The sequence below is a fragment of the Diospyros lotus genome, chromosome 1 (genome assembly GCF_014633365.1).
Source record: "Diospyros lotus cultivar Yz01 chromosome 1, ASM1463336v1, whole genome shotgun sequence".
Lineage (NCBI taxonomy): Eukaryota > Viridiplantae > Streptophyta > Magnoliopsida > Ericales > Ebenaceae > Diospyros > Diospyros lotus.
This window is the reverse complement of record NC_068338.1, coordinates 37,305,001-37,328,155: the sequence shown is the minus strand read 5'-3', so window position 1 is coordinate 37,328,155 and position 23,155 is coordinate 37,305,001. Positions and strand designations below refer to the sequence as shown.

Genomic DNA, 23,155 nt, shown 5'->3' with positions numbered 1-23,155 from the left:
GATAGTCGTGCATCTGTGATTTCAAATCGTTATTTTTATCAAAAAGCCATTACCGGAAACTGTGCAGCATAACCGTCACTCTCGCTCTCTCTCTCTCTCTCTCTCTCTCTCTAACAATCTCTTCATTCAAAGTACAATGTGATCTCGTCTGTCCTTCATTTTCACTTCACGTAAACATGTAGAGATTTGTTTGGATAAGAAACCGTTTCCGATCTGTGTTTCGTCGATCATCCTCTGAGAAGCTCTACGATCTGTGAAAGCCGTCAATGGCGGGAAACGACTGGATAAACAGTTACCTAGAAGCGATTCTTGACGTCGGGCCGCCGCTGGACGACGCCAAATCGTCGTTGCTGTTGAGAGAAAGAGGCCGGTTCAGCCCCACCCGCTACTTCGTGGAAGAAGTCATCACCGGCTTCGATGAGACAGATCTCCACCGCTCCTGGGTTCGAGTATGAGGCTAGTTTGGTTTCTGGCGAATTCAAGCTATATCAGTGGAAGCAAAAATTTTAGAGTGTGCAATGTTCTCACCGCTGTGCTGATTTCTTTTTTGATGTATGATGATGTATTTTCAGGCTTCATCCATTAGGAATTCGCAGGAGAGGAATACCAGATTGGAGAACATGTGTTGGAGGATTTGGAATTTGGCTCGCAAGAAGAAGCAGGTTTTGCTAAAAATGCTCTTATTTGATTTCTATGTATATATGTAACTTCCTATTTTCTGAAGGAAGTGAATGAAAGTAGGCTGTGGTACTTTACGATGATTTAATTTGAGTGGACTTGGTTTATGTGTAATTGGAGATTATGATCGGAGAGAGAGAGTGGAGGGTTAATCAGAAATTGAATTCTAGTCATGCTGTTGAATGCATTGGTCTTAAGTTCTGCATACTTCCCAATTGAAAATTTTGGTTTGCTATATGGTGATCTATTACTTGGAAATTTGGTCAATGGTCCTGATGTTATTCACCTTGATTCGTGCTTGTTTCCCTTTTAAAGATTCATCGCCTGATATTTACCGCGTAAATTGTCCATGTGCCTTTATCACCTCTCTTTATTTAATTACTTGATGAGATCCATGAACAGCAGTGGTTTCCCACTATTAACAATAAAACAAAGGAGCTCGTAAACAAATGTTATTGAAGATATCATAAGAACTAGACTGGTAACTAGATTTCTTGTTATATTAAACAATGGTCTCTGTACATTTTGCACAGTTGTCAACTAATCTTTTCCACTTCTTGCTAATGATTAATGTTACTCATGGAGTTGAATTATGCATGCTTGTGAAATACTCTTTTTACATTGCATGGACTGGATTTTTGTATCTCACAGTTGTAATTGCGTAAATTCTATACTAAGTTTATCATAAGAACAAAATGAAGAAGAAAAAGAAAAAGATACTGCAGCAGTACATTACATAGAGCTGATATTAGGATATCTTGCATTTATACAATAAATAAGTTACATAACAAAATATGAAGTTAAGTTGAATTTTCACTAGAACTTCTTCAGAAAAATATCCATCCATAATTATAGAAGATGAAGTATGGATTACTATATACCAACTGAACTAATAATCATTCATGATTCCATAATTGAGGCACTCCATACTGGCTCATGATTGGATGGATTGGATTTTTGTATCTCCCAGTTACAATTGCAGAAACTCTATAATAAGTTTTTTCATCAGAAAAAAATAAAGAAGAAAAAGAAAAAGACTGCAGCATTACATAGTCAGAGGTGGTATTGATATCTTCATTACGGGAGTAATGGAAAAGACTAGGAACTTGATAACTGCATATAAGTCTGAATAAAACAAGAAAAGAATATGCAGGTGGTGAAGTAATGTAAAATTAATAAGTGAGCTGTTCAAGCTAAGCTCTTGGTGGACTTGCTTAGCCATTGGCTGCTCTTGCATTCAATTGTCTAGATTCTTTTTTTTGCATATCTGTTCTTATCAGATCTTTGAAATTGAATATTTAACTGCAATTTTGCAACTGGTACAATATGTTGTCATCAAATTTTCCTTAAGATCGAACTCCGGTCAAGATAAAGTAATTTATATCCAAAATGGTCATTGCAACATTGACATGACATTGTTAATTGTGTTAAAAGACAGAAAAATTATGTTTTGACTTCACTTCCAAATTATGGTTTCTAATATTTGTTACAGGAAATTCATCTAAAAGTAAACCTAGACAGTTTTTTTGTGGAGAGGTCTATATCTTGGAATTTTTGTGTCTGTTTCTACATTTTATTCCCTTCTTATTTTTAATGAACAGATTTAGCTTTAGGAAGGTTTAATTGCAAGTTTAAGTAGGCATCCATGTTATAACTTTTGTATGATTCATGTGTAATGTCCTGAAATATGTTGGGTGGAGTTTCAAATTATATGCAGGGTTGTTTCAGAACAATTACCTTTATTTTTGTTGTTGTCATCTTCGTTGTTATCAATGTGTTTCTGTTGTTATATTCTATACTTCCCAACCCCCTAACCAACCACATGCTTGATAACAATGGTGGCGAGGTACCTTGTGATTACCTTTTCATACAGTCAACTTGGTCCTTCATGTACGTAGCTTGAAGCTGAGGAAGCTCAGCGCACAGCTAAACGGAGAGTTGAACGTGAAAAAGCTCGTAGAGAGGCTACTGCTGATATGTCAGACCTATCAGAAGGAGAGAAAGAAGTTTCACCTCATGGTGGTGGCACTAGAGGAAAAATACCAAGAGTCAGTTCTGTTGATGCAATGGAGAACTGGGCTAGGAAACAAAAGGAAAAGAAACTCTACATTGTGTTAATAAGGTACAGATAATTTTTCTCCACTTAATAAGAAATATGTTGAGAACACTTCACTTTTGATAAAAGCTTACGTAAGAATCTATTGAATACACTCTTTATCTTAAAAGAAATTCCATTTCTCACTGATGTTCACTAACTGTCTGGCTGTCTGCTAAGTACATCAGATGTTCATGATGGCATTTTTTTATTTTTAACCACAAGTTTCCCTGCAGCCTCCATGGCTTGATACGTGGTGAAAACATGGAACTTGGTCGTGATTCAGATACTGGCGGTCAGGTGCCTCCTGGACTTGATTTCGATAAAATTCATGTTGACATTTTCTTATGTTTAGTTAGAAATTATTTTACAACTGTAGTATGAAGATCTGAAAGTTATCTCATGGGATGTTCTTGCATATTACTTTGGCACTCAGGTTAAGTACGTTGTAGAACTTGCGAGGGCCTTGGGTGCAATGCCTGGAGTTTATCGGGTTGATTTACTGACGAGGCAAGTATCAGCATCAGATGTAGATTGGAGTTATGGTGAACCAACAGAGATGCTAAACCCAATTAACTCTGAAGATGACATCCAAGAAACTGGAGAGAGCAGTGGTGCTTACATAATTCGTATACCTTTCGGTCCAAAAGATAAATACATTCCCAAAGAGCTTCTTTGGCCTTACATCCCTGAATTTGTAGATGGTGCACTTACCCACATTATACAGATGTCTAAAGTTCTTGGTGAACAAATTGGTGGTGGGGAACCAGTCTGGCCTACTGCAATCCATGGGCATTACGCAGATGCAGGTAATTCTGCTGCTCTCCTGTCTGGAGCTTTAAATGTGCCAATGCTTTTCACTGGCCACTCACTTGGTCGAGACAAGCTCGAACAACTTCTTAAGCAAGGACGACAGTCAAGAGATGAAATAAATGATACATACAAAATAATGCGGCGCATAGAGGCTGAAGAAATATCTCTTGATGCTTCTGAAGTAGTTATTACTAGTACTAGACAAGAAATAGAAGAGCAATGGCGTCTGTACGATGGATTTGATGTTGTATTAGAGCGAAAACTAAGAGCAAGGCTTAAACGCAAGGTCAGCTGTTATGGAAGGTCTATGCCTCGCATGGTTGTAAGTATCAAGATTGTTTTTTCGTTGAACAAATGAGTCCTTCGGTAGCCAAAGCAGGCATTATTTGATTATTGTTGTGTCCTTATTTGGTAGCTTAGCTCGTTTCACTATTTTCTCCTTGTGCATGTTTATGCGGAATTGTCATGATGGTGTTAGGTTATTCCTCCTGGAATGGAGTTTCATCACATTGTTCCACATGATGCTGATATGGATGGGGAAGCAGAAGAAAATGAAGATAATTTAGCAACTCTAGATCCACCTATTTGGTCTGAGGTTGCAACAACTCTGCTTAAGTTTTATGTGTTTGTGATGGAAATTCCTTTGCCTAGTTGATTTGATTTTCCAATTTATTTCCATGCAGGAAATCATCCAATAAACATCTTTGGTCTAATTCCAGTTTCTATTTCATTTTTAATCTTTGTGTATTTGCTATTTTGCAGATAATGCGTTTCTTTACTAATCCACGCAAACCAATGATACTTGCACTTGCCAGGCCAGATCCAAAAAAGAATATATTGACTTTAGTGAAAGCTTTTGGAGAATGCAAGCTATTGAGAGAACTTGCTAACCTTGTATGTTTAACCTTTGAGTAGCATTTTCTGATGGATATTTGTCTCGAACCGGTGGAATGGTAGGTTACCAGGGTACCTTTTTCAGCACCGATCACTGAGTATGCCTTTGCATTTCTGTTGTTGCAGACATTGATAATGGGAAACCGTGATGCTATTGATGAAATGTCCAGCACAAATGCATCTGTTCTTCTTTCAATACTAAAAATGATTGACAAGTATGATCTGTATGGTCATGTGGCCTATCCTAAACACCACAAGCAGTCTGAAGTTCCTGATATATATCGCCTTGCAGCAAAAACAAAGGTATGCTTTGAAAATCACAACTTGAATCGCTGTAGGAGGAGGACTCCATGTCGCACTCTCATGAAGCAAATGGATTGACTGGTTGGACAAATCACCTGAAGTTATATTGTAAATGCTTTTGAGTATATGGGTTTTGCAAGTCCTTTACTTTCATGTCTTTTATATTACCTTCTCTTTCCCCATTTTCGTGCCTTGTTGGTGTTATTATCACAAAGAAGGAAGCTAAAGTAACATATCATTTCTCACCATTTCATTAATTGAAGTACTTGCCCCCCAGTTAATTATATCATTGATGTGAAAGATACATATGACATCATTCACAGCAGATCTTGTTTAATTATATTGTCAACTTGTGTACTAATAAAGGGAAGTGCGAGCGTAGATCAAAGATCATTTCACTTTGCAGCTCTTCATGCTTGCGTTGATACCATTAGTGGTGATAAGAGGACCTATGTTACATGGAAACGGAAACGAGAAATGGGAAACGTTTTCGATAGAAAACGAAAATGTGGAAACGAATATTCTTCTAAAAAAATAGACATAAATAGGGTTTGAAATAGAAAAATGACTCTTATGAGGTTTCCATACAATATAGAAGAGGATTATTTTTAGAATTCATAATTTTGTCTTTTGGATTTGATAGTCCTCTTCCAAATTCTTATAGAATTTTGTTCCCTGAGCTGCCAGACTGCTTGCTTGATTTTGTCTCCATGTATAGGGATGAAAAGGTTATTTAAAGTTTTGTTGACGATAAAAAATAACGATAATTTAATTGATAAGATAATAATTATTTAAATTAATTAAATAACAATAATTATTTTTTTTATTAAAAACATAAAAATGATGACTCAACAATAATGATGACAATGGCAAGAAGGAGAAAAAAAAAAACTTGGACAAGACACCCTTCTCAATAATAAAAGAAATTAAGCCTAATACACGACGATAAACGGGGTTCACGAGAGGATTTGGGAAAGTTGTAGGCCATTGGGTTGTTGAGCACCATATCCATGTCCATGTCCCATCTCTGGCTCTTGAACCCTCAAAAAGGATCCAAATTGTTCTCCCCTCCCCCCTCCAACCTGATTCAATGTGTAGTCTCCATGTCTTGAGGAAGAGAAGCCCCTTGGACTTGCATTCTTGCTTCAACCTCCTTTATATTGGTGTTCAAGAATGAAATAAACTCAGTTAAATCTTCCAACCCCAGATGCCTCACTTGGTCTCTAGAAACCATGCACTGGCTCATCGTGCGATGCATCTCCTATCCCTGTTCTCCTCCATTTGTTTGGTCAATTTCTTTTCCACCTTGTCGACCTTCTTCGAAGTGTGTTCACTTGATTACGTGTGTATGTTGATGAAAGAATATGATTTGGGTAAATACCCAATTCTAGTTACCTGCCATTTTTGTCTTTAATCTGTTTTGTAAGCATAAATCAATTGCTTGTATTACTCTATTATCTTTCTACTTCGAGTTATACTAACAGATAAAATTTTCTAGGGTGTCTTCATCAATGCAGCGTTCATCGAGCCATTTGGGCTCACTCTTATAGAGGTGTTTCCTTTACTTTATTATTTCCAGAACTTCCATTTCATTTACTATTTAGCTAATCCAAGGTTAGTTCTGTCACTGAACAGGCAGCAGCTCATGGTTTGCCTATGGTCGCCACAAAAAATGGAGGTCCAGTTGATATTCATCGGGTCTGACCATTGTTGGAACTTCATTGTTCAAAAGATGTTCTAATTTTCTCATTGGAGCTGTGTAGTCCGTGTAGTAATATGAACTTTCATCTTAGTTTCCAATCTGATCATGATCTTATTTCAGGTTCTTGATAATGGTCTGTTAGTTGATCCCCATGATCAGCAATCTATTGCTGATGCTCTTCTGAAGCTCGTGGCAGAGAAGCAGCTTTGGGGAAGATGTAGACAGAAAGGACTAAAAAATATTCATCTTTTCTCATGGCCAGAGCACTGTAAGACATACTTGTCTCGAGTTGCCAGCTGCAAACCAAGGAAGCCACAATGGCAAAAAAATGATAATCGATTTGATAAGTCAGAACCAGATTCACCCAGTGATTCCTTGAGGGACATCCAGGACCTATCTCTGAACTTAAAGATGTCCCTGGATGGTGAAAAAATGGAAGGGAGTGGCACATTTTCTAGTGCTTTAAATTACGTACGGAATGCTTATGATGGAAAGAGCAGATTAGAGAATGCACAAAATGCTGGCTCCCTAGAAAAAGCGGACCATAATTTCAGTAAATCTGTAACATTGAGGAGGAGGAAGTTTCTCGTTGTCATTGCTGTGGATTGTGATATGACTTCTGATTATCTTGATATCATTAAAGTGATTGTTGAGGCTGCAAGACCAGAAAAGGATGCAGGGTCCATAGGCTTAACATTGTCAACAGCCTCAAGCATAACTGACATATTATCTCTTCTGGAATCAGGTGGTCTAAGTCCAATGGACTTTGATGCTTTTATATGCAACAGTGGCAGTGAACTCTATTATCCATCATCAATATCTGAAGATAGTCCTTCTGCACTTCCCATTCTATCAGACTCAGATTATAGCTCACACATTGATTACCGTTGGGGTGGAGAAGGTTTGAGGAAAACATTGGTTCGCTGGGCTGCTTCGGTCAATGATAAAGAGGGAGTAAAGGGAGGACAAGTTGTTGTAGAAGATAAATTAGGATCAACTAACCATTGCTATGCATTCAAAATTCAAAATCCAGCATTGGTAAACAGCATCTGCATTTTGTTTGTGGAAAGCTTCCCTTTCAATTTGATGTTTATTTAAAACTGTCACTTCCTAAATCAATTGATTTATTTGTCTCATTGTATTCTTTTTAATACTGTCTTTTGTAGGCTCCCCCTGTTAAGGAAGTTCAGAAATTGATGCGAATTCAGGCTCTTCGATGCCATGTTATTTATTGTCAGAATGGTACAAGGATGCATTTTATCCCTGTGCTGGCTTCTCGATCACAAGCTCTCAGGTACCACACGGCTATCTTTTTTTTTATTAGAACATTCCTAGCTTTAACACCCCCCCCCCCCCTTTCAGGGATGTGATCTCATTTTTTATGATGTTGTACCATTGAATTTAAAGTTTCATGATTTGAAATTTATTGACTTAGATGCTCATTCACTTGCTACAGTAGCTTTCTCCTGGATATTGTAGACAGCCATTCATTTCATACTTTTTTATTTTTCTTTTCTATGTAGAGAGTGTCAATTGTACTGCTTTTGGTAATCAAGTGATTTGTAGTTTACTTCACAGCATTGTATCAATGGAGAAACATGCATCTGTATAGTTTCTTCTACTGTCAGTCATAAAATGGAGAGCTTTGATTATGGCTAATGTAGGGCTTTTTGGACAGGATGCTAGTTTCTAGAAAGGATTTTAAAGCAATTCAATTTCGTATGAGCTTATCTTTGGGCATCTATTTTAAGTAAACGAGGGAAGAATTTTCTTTAGTGCTCAGTTGCATTATTGGGCTTAACAAGTTTGTCAAGTCCGTGGTATTTCTTTCGTCTTTATTGGTTTATCACTTAGAGATAAACTTTTGGTCGCCTAAGGGTGTTCTTTGTAGAGTTTTCTGCCATTGGTTTGGTTATATCAAAATAAAATGTTACTAAGATCCAATTCAACATTATACCATAGGTGTCACTTTCCACATATTCACATATAAAATACTTCTGATGACTGGAGGATTAATAAGTGATTTCCATTTACAAAGATTTATGTGGGTTCAGAAAGCTATTTGTGCATTACACAATTAGAGACGTCTTCATTGTCAAAAGCCTTAATCCAACTTAGTAGGATTGGCCACATTGGATTCTAGCTGTCCGATCATCTCTATAATCATATCTTCTGTAAGGGTTTATAGTTTATTATATTTTGTCTACAATTCATGTTGAAAATGGCTCCTGTATATGGTTTACTTGTTTTAAAGTTCATATGCCCTTATTCATACCTAATTTCATTCATTTACTATAATTAGCCATCAAAATCATGACTGTTATAGGAGCAGGTTCTGACTGAAAAATTTACAAAAACAAAATATCTTTTTACACTGCTAGAGGAGAAGTTGATTCTACATTCCTAGCATTTATGATGAACTTATCATTTTCCTTTAATCTCTCTTGAATTCATGTTTCTCGCTTTCTGATTGTGATTTCAACATAACCAGTTTAGCAGGCAGTCTCCGTATAATAATTTTACATTCCTTCCAGGTACCTGTATGTTCGATGGAGCGTAGACTTGTCAAAGATGGTTGTGCTCATAGGAGAAAGCGGGGACACAGATTATGAAGGATTGCTCGGTGGAGTTCACAAAACAGTGATACTGAAGGGAGTGTGCAGTGGTGCACATAAATTATATGCCAACAGAAACTATCCTCTTGAACATGTTCTGCTCTCTGACAGCCCCAACCTTGTCGAGTCTGAAGGATGCAACAGCAGCAATATCAGAGCATCATTGGAAAAGCTTGGGGTTCTATAGGGCTAAGAATTTACTTGTTCCTGCTATTATATGGTCACGAGAGATGCTGCGTCACAATGGCAGCTAAATATGCCTTTGGCTTCAACTGTTTCTCTTCTAGTCTAATAACTTGCCAATATCCCCTTGCACGAGGTATTGCAGGCAAAACTACCTAGTTCTGTTTCAACTGTTCTGGTCCAAGCATAAGCTACTTACCTCTGTTTCTCTTTCAGTTTCTTTTACATTTTCCAGGAAACTGGTTGCACTTCTGCATATGTATCGCACGGTTATTTTTACTGATGCAGCAGAGGGAAGCCTACCATTTCTCTGGTTTGATAGAGATGAGAGCTGGAAACAATGGGGCTTGCTGGTGGGAATGGTTTGGTTTGACAGCACAAAGGGAGGTTAGCTCTGCGTTGTCTCTGTATTAGTTTCCTCTTTCTTCAGATAATGTGCAAGTGGATGTTTGTTGATGGGCCAGAATGTGCTTGCTCTTTGCTTATTCATTCTTGCCTTTGGTGCTTCTTTTTTCCTCTCAAAAGTCAGAAGGGATTTGGTTTGGCTCTTTAATCCTTATCATTAAATTGTATTGGAAATAAGAACTTATTAAGTTCTGTCTGCGGTCCTTTAAATTTCAAAAAATAAAAGAAAGAAAAAGTATTTTCGAAATATTAAAAATTCCTCTTGAAAATGCAAACTGCAGCATTACGTAAAATGCCAACCGGGGCGATTGAGAACTTTACACTTACAAAATTCACCAAACTGTAGAAAACGCTGAATTGAATTGAATTGAATTAAAAAAAAAATCTATTTCATAGCAACATTGTTTTCTCGGGAAAATTATTCCAAGAATCAATAAATTCAGGTGCTTTCAATTATCCATCCGTAGTCTCAGAAAATGTTTCACAGAATAATTGAATTAAAAAAATCAATTAGCTAGCCCTAGCCGAGTAGAATCTCATTATTTACAACCGAACCCAACCCTACTCACAGACAACTAGACGCGCGTTCTTTATTTACAATGGAAACATGCAGTTACAGTCAAATTCAAAATCACTTGATGGCGACGAAGTTGTGAGAGAAGCGCTCGATCTGAGACTTCAACATGCCGCTGATGGAGAATCGAGATCTCTGATTGGCATCGCTCGAGGCCATCGGCATCAAGGACTCTTCGTTCTTCACCGCCAGATCGATTGGCCCCATCTCCCTCTTCACCGACTCCACGAAGTCCATGTCCACGTCTTTGCCAGAAACGTCCCGGAGGTAGAACGCGTTCACCGACTTCCCTCCCTGCGTCGCCACGTCCGCCCGAACCACCGCCAGGCCGTTCTCCCGGAGAACTCTAGTTATGTCCGACAGCAAACCTACTCTGTTTTTCGCGCGCAGTTCTAGCCGGACGCCCTGATCGAAATCAAAGATCGCAAGAGAATTACATTGATTATTATTTGCTCTTGTGCATTTCATGGAACAGATGATGAGCGTGGTTAATTTACCTCGCAAACTCGGCGTTCTATGGCGGCCTCTAAGCAGTTGATGACTCGTTCCTCCTCCCCCTCTGTGTTCAACGCGCATCCGTCTACGTGCCGTATGAAATACTCCTGCAAATGCCACATTGTTTCAGTTCTAGATGTCGAATTAAGCTACAGATTCTGCGACTTAGCTGCAAATTCTGCCCACCTGGAAAGCATAGCCTTCGCGAGAATCAACTGAAGCGTGGAAAATCACGTACTGCATATCTGTGAGCGTGCACACTGTGTCGAACATGAGTCGTGGCCGGTCCCTGCACTGGACGCTAACGATGGAGTATCCCCTTTCGCTACAACTCTCTATCCACACACCGCCCTTCTTACGCCCCTCATCGCCGCCCAGTCTCGGCGGCGACACCCGTGACGTCGCCCGGGATGGCCTGTCGAAGTCTCTGACGGATAGCATGAGCTGGTGCAACCGGCGCTCCATGCTGGTCATCATGGTGCCTTGCGTCCATAGAAAGTGCAAGTATTAGCATTACACTTAATTAAAAAGTATTTCTCTCATTAAGTGAGGTTAAATAAATAAATTTCAGTTCAAATAATGATAATTTGGCCGATGTTAGGTTGAACGGGCAAATTTTCCATTATGAACTTGATTGGGGAATTTGCCAATTCGGATTTAGCCGATTATCTCATGTACAATCTCTTATCTATATCATCACCTTCGGCTTCGCGGAGGCCAGCGGCAGTCTTGACTTGGGCGGCCGGGGAGGTGGTGGCGCGGAGGACAGTGGTGAGGTGGTCCTCGATGGCAGCGAGGCGATGGCGGTCGAAGGGGGAGTCAGTAGACTGGTCGGAGATGTAGGCGACGCAGGCCAAGCGGGCGTTGTGGCTCCATGCATGGGCCTCAACTATGTTGCAGTGCATTTCGGCGAGGGCGGCTGATATCTCGGAGAAGAGACCGGGGTGATCGGTTCCTGTCATTTCAATGGCCGTGTGCTGATCACTGTGAGCTTCTGCTTGTTGGGATTCCAACATCTGCTTGCTGGTGCAGGGCTTGGCTTTTCTGGCCTCTCTCGTCGGCGTTCCTATGGCCTACACGCACATGAACGGTACGTACGTAATTGCCATTCTCTCATGCATTAGAATTTATTAATCATGCATAGACACATGGCCCATGTATATATATATTACCTGCTGGATGTAGTTGATGACTCTTTGATCTGTGAGTTTGTTGCCATGCGCATCTTTGACGTGGAAAACTATATATAAATTGAGAGAGAGCAGAACTTTTATAAGTTAGTCTTGTGAAAATTTCATATATAAAATGTATGTATATACATAAGAGAGGGGAGAGGGAGAGGGAGAGACCATCCATGAACCATCCAGCATCAGAGGAAATGTATCCCTTGGAAATAGTGAGGTTCATATCTGTCAGGACTTGCACTACTTCTAGTAGGAGACCCTGCTTGTTTACGCTATCTACCTGCAATTATTAACGTTAATTAAAAGTAATTATTATACAGAAATATGTACGTATATCATCTTTATAGGCTCGTTCCCTTTAAGATTTGGACTCGTAATTGATAATTGTGATCCTGCACTGCAGGCATTGTCTTGGGAGTTTCTATATATATGATTCCGTTTCTCGATCTGTTTTTATATTATATTAAAATTGACGGAGAGGCAGTAGTAGTAGTTCTATATATACATTACCTTGACCCTGGTGCAATCTTCTAAGCTTTCATTGTCTATGCAAACTCTACAACTGCAACCCAACACGGATTCATTAAATGCTAATTAATTAATCTTGTAATTCCATACTTTAAAAGAGTCGACTCATATGGAATTATATATTAATGGTTGCAATTAGGCATGCATATATACATTCTATTTGGAATAGGGTAATTAATTGATTAATGTAATGATATATATATATATATGAACGGAAATTCTATAAACAACAGCTTCTTAATTATGTTCGTGCAATCCATTAAGAAGAAAAAACATCAATTAGAATAGTTTGTCATCATTATCACGTTCTTTCCAAAAATTCTGCAACAATATAAATATATATATATATATATGTATGTGGGGTTGTACGTGCGTACGTACCTTGGGCCAAAGATCCTCTCTGGGAGGCTATCAAACTCGGGATCAAAGTACGGCCAGCAAACTTTCTTCATCGCTAATATTTCCTGCAAATCAATTAAAGCGATTTAATTAATTAAAATATAAATCATGAAGAGCCCAGAAACCACATTCGTGGAGGCTTCAGAAATTAAGCTTTTCATTTGGAGTTTTTTTGGTTCTGAATCAATAAATAAACCCTAATTAATTGTGCCTCCCTGGAAAACTGAATTTCACTAAAATGTGATTACGTATGTGTGTGTGTGTGTATGTATATATATATATATATATATATAGAAGAAGAAGAAGAAGATGAAGCATGGGTAATTAAATAGGAATTGAATTAATATTAGTATTAGGAATCGGCAGATAGAAAATTAATAAGAAAAAGCTCTTACAGATTCCTCAGCTATATATCTCCCTCTCTCATAGAAGAAGAAGAAGAAGAAGAAGAAGAAAGCGACGCTAATATTCAGCCAAAACTGGTGACACGCACAGCTCCAACTTTCTCTTTATATATATATATATATATATATATATGATCAATTAATTAATTAAATGAGAGAGAGAGAGGGGGGAGAGGGAGAGAGATTGTGGGATTTGATGAGGAGGAGAGTAGAGAGTACTGGTGGATGAGCTTAAATAGGATTTGCATGGGAAAATTAATCAAAGGCATGAAAATGAGTGGTGGGAAATGGGTTAATTTGGTTGAGGTGTTAAAGAGGGACAAGTGCATTCGACGTCGTCAATTGTCAACTCTCTCTCCTCTCTCTCTTTCACACACACATACACACACAATACCTGCATATATATATCTGCACATCTACGTTATGTAATTAAATGTAAACAAGTAATTGAAATATATATATACATATATTATTCACGAATACAAGTCAAGTGTAGATCATTATCTCCCACGTATTCCTATATATATATCTATATATATTTTGATTTAGTCAAGTAGATGAATGTCGTCCAAATGCGCCCTTATCAACAGTACTTCCCCATATCCAGGCATGCATCCTACCGTTGCAAAATGAAAATGATAATACTAAACTTAGCAAAGGAAAAAACGACAATGATATTTCTAATCTCAACTAATTAATTATTTCGCCATTCTGCGGATGCTTTCATCTTATTATTATGCCATACATTTAACATTTTTTTCTTCTTCTGAGATAAACATTTTATGAATTTAAATCTGAGAAATTAATAATACTATATATATATATATATATCAAGAATGATTTTTAGTAGGTTATTAAAATTAACTAGTTAAGTAGCTAGCTAGGTTGAATCAAGTGTTACATATATTATGAAATAAGCTTTTATAAAATAGTGTTAACATATATGATTTTATTATAATATGTATTTAATAACGTATCAAATTTTTATTTAAAATATTTTATTCTTTTAATTAGGCGACCATACATACTTATAGTTCTAACATGATTATCACAAAAACGTGTTGAAAATTTGTTGTTACTGTGTTATATATTCTCACGGCATAAAATTGGTTCGATGTGTGAGGTTCTGGGCATGATGTTGATCCGATGGCAAAGGTTATCCTAATCCTTTTAATTTGCTGAATCAGCCTAGCTATTGGACCCCACAATTCTCTCTCGATCTCATAACCAATAGCAATGGTAGGAAAGAAAAAGCAAAAGCTCATCTTAATTTGAACCATTTATTAATTACTCTCCAATTATTTTTTTGATGATGATGATGATGATGATGATGATATATATCCAGCTAGCTAGGGAAGCTTCTCCCACCGTGACAAGTCAAGGTGCTAGCAGCTAGGATAAACTTCTGAATTGTTCCCATGTGAACTTAAATAACTTACTCTTATCTCCTATTCGCAAAGTCCTTTCATTTGATCCGATCCGACTACAAATTTAAGTAATAATCTCTTGGTTGCCAATGTATATGAAATCGCCATTTTAATTGTCCATAATCTATACTTCAAATTGTAACAGTATTACGATGTTTTTTTAATAAATAAAAAATATAATTTTTAATTTTTGATGTGCAAAACGTAAATGTTCGATATCTTAATTATTAAAAATTATTATTTTAAAATTTTATCGTTATAGAAGATTAACGCGTGTATCAACATCACACTCCCATTTCTGTAAGTGACACTTTACGTGAATAACCAGTTCATAATATTTAAATAGATTGACTGATTTATTATACTCTCTTAATAATTGAAAAATATAGTGTTTAATCTCGTCAACGTTCAAAATTAGCCGATCGTAATTCATAAGCCCGCACTAAGAAAATGAACCCAAATGCAAAGGGGAAGGACAAAGTAGAAGCAATGATAGAAAAATTTTACGTGGTTCAACCAGAATGATGTTTACTCCATAACTGTCTTCTGGGCATTCCGATAGAACAACAGTATGTTATTCTTGTTGTTTTCTCTTTTACAATAGTGTTTTTGACCCTTATTTATAGTGAGGGATGTTTATAATTGTATAAAATACAAAAGTAGAAGAATGACATTATAGAAACAAGATGTCTTTATCAAGTCCATAAAATCGAGAGTGGGCTCCGTATTATCAGGGATCTGGTTTGCATCAGATAATATAGGTGGGTCCCTGCCTCCGGTTATTTAGCATCAACGTTGTTATACTAGTTGAATAGTTTGACCAACAAGCTGAACAGTTAAGCTAGCGAGCTAGAAGCTGTAACACCCTGCCTCGCCAAGCGTGACATTATAAGGGTATTTTCAAGAATCTATTTTTTTTTTTTTTCAAATTCATCACGCACCATAATTTCAAAAACAATCTTCACATGCAAATAATGAATCCCGATAACCCCAGTCTTGCCCGTTTAACTAACAAGATCAATAATCTTAACAACTAAACGAGACATATTATAACGCAGCGAATACATTAACACCAAAATATTGTGGCCTACCACAAGTTCCATATAAGGTGTTCCTACACTAAACTACGTATTATAAACTACCAAATTATAACATCATTATCTTACAACTATTCATACATAAACCAAATATCATACTAAAGCCTCCAGAAAGATACAATGACTATCAAACTAAACACCATTGGCCCTCAATCGGCCATGTCCTCGCCCTCGCAACAGTCCCTGGTTGGAACGTTGAATGTTCCAGGGGCATAACCCAGGTTAGATGATAAAACATTTAAGTGATGGCATGGAACAGTTTATATAATGCATGAAAGACATACGAGTATGGCATATACAGACACAACAACATGCAACACGTCTAACTTGAAAAATCTCCCTGACATACTCAACATCCCGTGGAAAATCCATTCCACACACTGTTGGGGTTGACCTTGCTGCGACATACTTAATTCTCGAGTGCCCTATTGTGTCACTCGTTCACCTAGATTAACCTTGTCCCATTCTCAAAAAAACCCCATCCCGTCCCATACAGATCCAACAACGACTCGAAAAACTAATGCCTCGATGATATAAAAATCACACGCCATGCATCAACTCTTTTATAAGTAAAAACAGTTGATACAATATACCACATGATTAATATGCAAATGATGCCACAAGTACATAAGTAAAACGCATATGCATAACATCCCAAGTTCCGAAAGGTAAAACCGCTCACTAAAACTGGTCCAATTGCGTGTAACCTAAGCTTGGGAGGGTAAAACTGCTCACCTAAACCCACTACCTACACTCCAACACATTTTCAAAACAATGTAAGACTAGAATCAAACCACTCACCTGAACATATTCAGATTGCCTCGATCCTCGTACACTGCCTCGATTTACGTGCCAAATCACAAACTTTTGAACTTATATCAACCTCAAGTCATGATACTCCCTAGACATCATATTTAATTAAGGAAGCATTAAAATCTATTTTCCATAATTTTCTCTATTTTTCTCCCAATTTTCACCTTGATAATTTCAAAATAATTATCTCCTCAAATATTTTCTCAAATATTTCAACATAATAAATCCTAAAATAATTAAAGGAAAATTCTGGAAGAAAGAATACTGAAATTGTCCTGTCACGCGCCTTCACGCGCTCAGCGCGTGGGGGCGAGTGAAGGCTGGAGCGTGCAGCCACGCGCCACCGTCTTCTTCGTTGAACTGGCCGTTGCTCCGATGGATACGAAAGTGGTACCCCCTTGAAGCCCACTTAAAGTCGATCCTATTGGCACTGGTTTCAGGTCGAAAGGCCACGGGAAAGTGCCTCGAAAGGCGTGTTACAAGTCGCGGTAAGCGGTCCACCTCGACTTTTCTGACCAGCCTTTGAACAGCCATCAAACTCACTCCAAAATGCTTCAAAATGCTCCCAAAATCTTCTCCTTAATGCAAGGATCAAAAGCCCCTTAATCATTCTCTCAAAAACATCCAAAAACGTAGCCGATTTGTGTCTTCATTCTCGGCTAAAACCTTTGCCCTTTTATAGCCAAAATCTGATCAATCACTAGCCATGCCTTGATCCCCAAGCCTTTTACCGCCGTATACGACCTCCCCCAAGCCACCCTCGGTCGTCCCATCACTGGATTCAGCCTCCACGTGCGATGGATTTGCGGCGGCCGGTTTCTTTCACTGTGCGTTCACATTACAATTTCTATTAATTACACTTTGAACCCATGCTTTCACCTAATGACTTTTCTGCCTTTTCCATGATACCTCTGACCTAACCAACTATATTACTAAGGCCCACAAGATTAGCACTCTTCATTTGATCCTCGAAATTCCCAAAAAATTATCGTTTTGACCTCTCTCGGGCAAATTTAGAACATTACACTTAGGCTCGGTTGATCGTTTTGACCATAAATCCATTCGTTTTAACCTGAAATCACTTAAGGGTTGTTCTATATATAAAATATCAGTTCTCAACATGCTTTGTTGACTTTCCGGATGTCTCCTACGTTGATTTGATTTTCTCAGCCCGGTCAACAGCTATACCAAAAACTGTTCTTGATCCAATTTCTTTCATCACCAAAAAGCATAACTCGAATCACTCATCAATACTATACCATTTTCCTTTGCTATCTAGGGTCCGGGGTACTCCCTTCGTCTAATTCAGTCGTCTAAAACTGCATTAGTGTACCATATAATCTCATTTTTCCAAAAATTTCATTTGTACCCTTCATCAAATATTATTTATAACCTCAAATGATTCCCGGGTATTACAGAAGCACTGCTGAGAGTTCGTTGGATATATCACTGAGAGCTCGCTAGAAGCCTTGCTGAGAGCTTGCTTGGTTCTGCGATCCGAGCTCAGGTTTTAGCGACTTATGAGCTTGCTCTGATGAGTTCGGGCCTATTTGTGTCCAGGCGATTGGGTCACCCTGCTAGGTCAAGCCCAGCCCATCAAAAGTAGTGCGAGAAATATCCGTAACAAATCCCTAATATACATAAATATTAAAATTTTATATTTTAACTATTAAAAATTATTATTTTAAATTATTATCATAAGATGCAAAAAAGGATATAAACAAAAGAACGAAAAAGTGATGGAACTGAGTTTAACAAAGAAAAATTATGAAAATTAATTCTATTATATTTTGTGATTGAGAATAAAAGAAAATAGTGTTTCTTTATATTAGTAATTCAAAGATTTAGATAATTGGGATTTAGGATTTTTTTTAAAGATATGGGTAAGTTGGTATTTTCCCTATAAGTAAATTTTAATTTGATGTGTCTTGCTAACATTAATTTTTTATAACATGACACTTTCTCTTTTTTATGTGATATAAATAATAATTTTGTTTATTCAAAATTAAAGTAAAAACTTCAAGTAATAATTTTTTATAATCAATATATGAAATCTTGACCTTTTGTACATTAGGAATCAATAAAGAACCATATTTTTAAATTATTGAAGTAGCACAACGTATCAATTAGTTTATTCAAATACTGTCAACTGGTCATCCGCATGGTGTGTCACTTAAGAAAAATGGCATTTTCATATACGCATTAACATTTTGTCATAGTAAGAATTAAAAATATTAATTGTCAATCATTCAGATACTAAATTTTTATATTTTATATATTAAAAATTAAATATTATATTTTTTTAATTATTAAAGAGATTGGCGTATTTATATTGCCTAATAATAATAAATTTGATCTAATGGTCTCAAAATGAGTTTGTAGTAGTCGGGTCGGGAGCAATGATCCGTGGCCCACGGGTCAGTGCATTCTGCATGGGCCATCCTGTAAAAGTTAATCTTTTTAACACAGAGTTAAAAATTATATAAATATTTAATTAATTATATTCAGATATTAATTAAAGGATACTATATTATTGATTTTTTTATATTTGTACTTGAAAAAAAATATTATTTACTATTAAATTTCAATTTTAAATTTAAAAGTGAAAGATATTTTAAAAATAAAATATATAACAATATTTAATAACAAAACTAGTAACCGTGGCTCAGCTCATAAGCCCAGGGTCCAACCTATAGGTGAGTCCATGGACATGTCGAGTCTTAATATTAACACGAAATTATCTTATTTAATGAGAGACTAAATGTTGCCTTAACTTAACTCATTTAATCTCTAATAAGAACCAAAAAGTTAGAACTTAAAACTTGAAAATTAGAAATTTATTACAATTATCTTATTAAACCTATATGATTTGATTTGTTTTAAAAAAGATGTCTTGTTTGTTTAAGAAGGTATTTGAAAATTCTTGTGTTTTTTTTTTTTTTTTTTTACGCATACCCTTTCCATTAAGTCAATGAACCAAGTATGTTGCCTTTAATGTTATTTTTTCATTATTATTATAAAAATTAAATTAACTTACAGGAAGTTTGTATGAAAATGGTCAAAACAATAAAGGGTTTTGGTGGAATTTAAAGCAAGTCATAGGCACCCAACTAGGGCTTTTAACTAAAGAAAAAAAAAGGGTATTTATTCAACAAATTGAAGATACAATAACTTCTAAAGGTATTTTTAAATCACATAAGATTTTCTTATGTAAGTTACTTTTAGGAATCTGCACTCAAGAGAGAGCTGAATTTGGTGATTTTAAAACATTTGGTAATTTTAAAATTTATCCATAAAATATAATTTTGAATATTTTTATTTTTAAAAGGAGTTTATTGTTGAGAGAAAGGATTGTTGATGAAGATTTGAGATTACAAAATTTATGCTTTTATAAGAAAATACGTATATTTTAAGGTAGGATTTGTAAACTAATATATAAATAAAAAAAGATAGAATATGGAAAGCATTTTAGACAAAAATACTTTCTATTGTATTTATTAAATTTTTTGAAAAGAAGTCATATGATTTATTATATTGAACTTTCAAGATAAATTTATCCCTTCCCCCTATTCGGATAATTTATCTTGGAGTTTTATTTTACTCATTTTAACAAATATTACCTAAATATAAAGATAAAAACTTAAGTTATGATGCAAAAATATGTTGTAAGTGAAAATCAAAAGGCAAAGGAAAACAAAAAACTATCACAAAACACAAAATTTATAGTGGTTCAACCAAAAAACTTATATCTACTACCTTAACTACTCATTAAGGACACATTTGTTAAAATAAACAAGATAATGTTATAATCCTTTTTGGATCAATATATGGAATGGTTAAGATAAAACTAAAAAATATTCCAAGATTTATATAAGATATTTGTTAAATCTTTTAGAATTCATTAAGAATTGTATTTTTTTTTCATATGTTTGTTAAATGCATATAATAAGCACCAAGATAAGGATCTTTTACCAAAAATATCCCTATTACCAAATTTATTCAAAACTATATGTTAACATCAACAACAAATTTATGATTAAAATAATATTTTATGATTAATGTAAATTGTCAAAAATAAAAAGATTAAAATTAAAAATAATGTTTTATTTTATAAATTCATATTCAAAAATAGATTCTAAAAAGACTCAACAAGTAAAAATAATTATTGATGAAATTATAATAATTTCACATAGATAATTAAAAATTACCAAAACATATTTTCATAATAGATAATAAAATATAAAATTAAATAAAATAATTTAAAAAATTAGTGAAAGGAATTTTTATTAAATAATAAAATATATATAGAGAGAGAGAGATAAATTTAAATTTTAAAAATTGTCAAAACATATGACAATTTAAAAATGTATTAAATGATATTAATTATAAGATTTAAATAAATAAGTTCTCTTAAAACCAATTTAATTGTAAAAATAAGACTTAATAAATTTAAATTTTAAAAATATATTAAATGACATTAATTATCCTACAATGGGTATATGGGTAATTTAGGATTATTTGTAAAATATCAAATCAATTTATTTGGAGGGTTATCAAATAAATTTATTTATAAAAAATAAAATAAAAGTCACGTGAGCATTTTTTTGAAAAATGTCAAATAAGTTTAACAAATGCATTAAAAAAGATAAATATCCGAAATATTTTTCATATCTGACATTTTTCACCCCATATCTTGGTTAACAAACACTATATTAAAATATAAAAACACTCCATTAAATAAATAGTTTTCAAGAGACCAACTATAACATATACACAATTTTTAAAAACTCAGTTGGAACCTCAGTATTTACATGTTAAATTGAAATCTAACTTTTAAAGGCTAAGTTAGAATTTTAACTTTTCAAGTTTAAATTAAAACTTTTGTTTTTCAAATTCAACACTAACCTCTGTTTTTATAAAGAAAACAACAACCATATGTACGTTTTCATGGGATTAGATAGAGCTTTTACATCACTTTGTTGAGAAGAAATATGAAATAAGGCTCACAAAAAAATGACCTTCAAAAATAAGAGTTATAACTCACTAGAGATTTTATAAGAGAAACATAAGAAATAAAAGATTGGAAACACTCCATTCTCTTTACAATTTTTGGTTTTAAAGAATCTTCATGAAAACCAATTGTATGATGACTTATGCTAAAAAAAAATATGATCATGAGAAACACTAAAGCACCCATGGACTTGAATCAATTATCTCTCGGAAGCAACATAATCTTTTGTAACTCATGGTCTTATATATAAGCTTTTAGATTTTTGGAAACCTGTTACTTGCAGATCTCAATATCTTATTTGATTTGACTGGTAATAGTCAAATTTATTATACAAAATATGTATACATTTAAAAATAATGCATTTTACACAAAATATAAGCATTTTTATTTTTTTTTAAAAAGCAATTAAGCTGTATAAAATAATGAAAGAAAACTCAATTAGTCAAAACTATTCTCTTTAATTGCTCTATGTAACGGTTGGTTAATGGATATATTTTCAATTTTGTCACACAAATATTCAAGTGAAAAATAAATATAATCGATTGAATTTTGCACATACTCGAGTGAACTTAATTGACAATTGATTTAGCATAAGATTTACTCAATTGTATGAATACTCAGAAGATTACTTTTTAGATTATAGAGACTAACTCTTTGTCTAAACTAATTCACTCGACTTGATTATACTATATATTCGATTACATAATAACACTTACTCGAATACTAAATAATATAATCAATTATCATATGTACTTTTTAGAAAACATTTGATTGAACAATTTTGGTACTCGATATAATTATGTTATTACTTGAATATTAAATACTTGAGTTGATCGAAAATATAAGATATAGAGTCTTGCTCTCTATTCTTTTCAAAGTGTTCAACTATTGTATTAGGACTACTCGACTTAATAAATTATGATACTCGATTTAGCATATACACTTCAGTAAATTATTGTCATAGTCTAAAGACTTGATGCTCTATAGTCAATCTAATACTCGATTGGAAAAATCTTTTAAATGATTTAAGATATAAGAACCAAGCCTTGATATTTTAGTACATTGTCTCCAATCGATTGATAAATATTATTCACTCAATTGCTTATATAAATACTTGAAAACCTATTCAAACGCTCGATTGGATAATTTGTCACAGAGGCATTTGAGATTTGAGATTAACAAACAAATACTCTTAAGTCTTACCAAACTTATTTGGATACTCGATTACAATAAGCCCAAATATTTTTCTTACTCGATAACTAACACAAATGAGTGATGGTTTGAAAGATGGTTAATAATATTTTTAACATTGTATTCACTTGAATACTTAAAAAGTTCCTATTTGGGTATTTTAAATCATAATTGATTTATTCACAAATGACTCACTCAATTATTTGATATATTATCAATTAAAGTTTTACATTAACATCATCAAAACATCATTAATATATAGACTTAACATATTACAAATAAATTAAATAATAAGATATTTGGGTACAATTTACTCTCATTTTAAATATCAATTATTTTTTTCT

General features: G+C 34.8%; 2 protein-coding genes across 3 annotated transcripts; one reads left to right on the top strand and one right to left on the bottom strand.

Annotated features, from left to right (window-relative positions):
- The first annotated feature begins 237 nt into the window (after positions 1 to 237).
- Positions 238 to 10,266, top strand: LOC127790675 (probable sucrose-phosphate synthase 1). The gene is made up of 14 exons (XM_052320270.1): positions 238 to 449; positions 573 to 662; positions 2,577 to 2,800; positions 3,010 to 3,073; positions 3,210 to 3,908; positions 4,065 to 4,181; positions 4,349 to 4,480; positions 4,607 to 4,783; positions 6,282 to 6,335; positions 6,419 to 6,481; positions 6,606 to 7,523; positions 7,652 to 7,779; positions 9,020 to 9,419; positions 9,500 to 10,266. The coding sequence occupies exons 1-13, from the start codon at positions 267 to 269 to the stop codon at positions 9,285 to 9,287; spliced, it is 3,117 nt and encodes a 1,038-aa protein (XP_052176230.1). The 5' UTR covers positions 238 to 266; the 3' UTR covers positions 9,288 to 9,419; positions 9,500 to 10,266.
- LOC127790680 (ACT domain-containing protein ACR2) lies at positions 10,153 to 13,429 on the bottom strand. 2 transcript variants are annotated; one of them, XM_052320284.1, is made up of 9 exons: positions 13,264 to 13,429; positions 12,851 to 12,933; positions 12,452 to 12,503; positions 12,107 to 12,221; positions 11,930 to 11,997; positions 11,458 to 11,830; positions 10,944 to 11,239; positions 10,760 to 10,864; positions 10,153 to 10,667 (listed from the first exon to the last, which is right to left on the bottom strand). In XM_052320284.1, exons 2-9 carry the CDS (start codon positions 12,919 to 12,921, stop codon positions 10,320 to 10,322), a joined length of 1,428 nt encoding a protein of 475 aa, XP_052176244.1. In that variant the 5' UTR covers positions 12,922 to 12,933; positions 13,264 to 13,429; the 3' UTR covers positions 10,153 to 10,319. The 2 variants fall into 2 exon arrangements, with proteins under 2 accessions (XP_052176244.1, XP_052176253.1); XM_052320293.1 differs by lacking the exon at positions 12,452 to 12,503 and having other exon boundaries at positions 13,264 to 13,426.
- Positions 13,430 to 23,155: the final 9,726 nt, after the last annotated feature.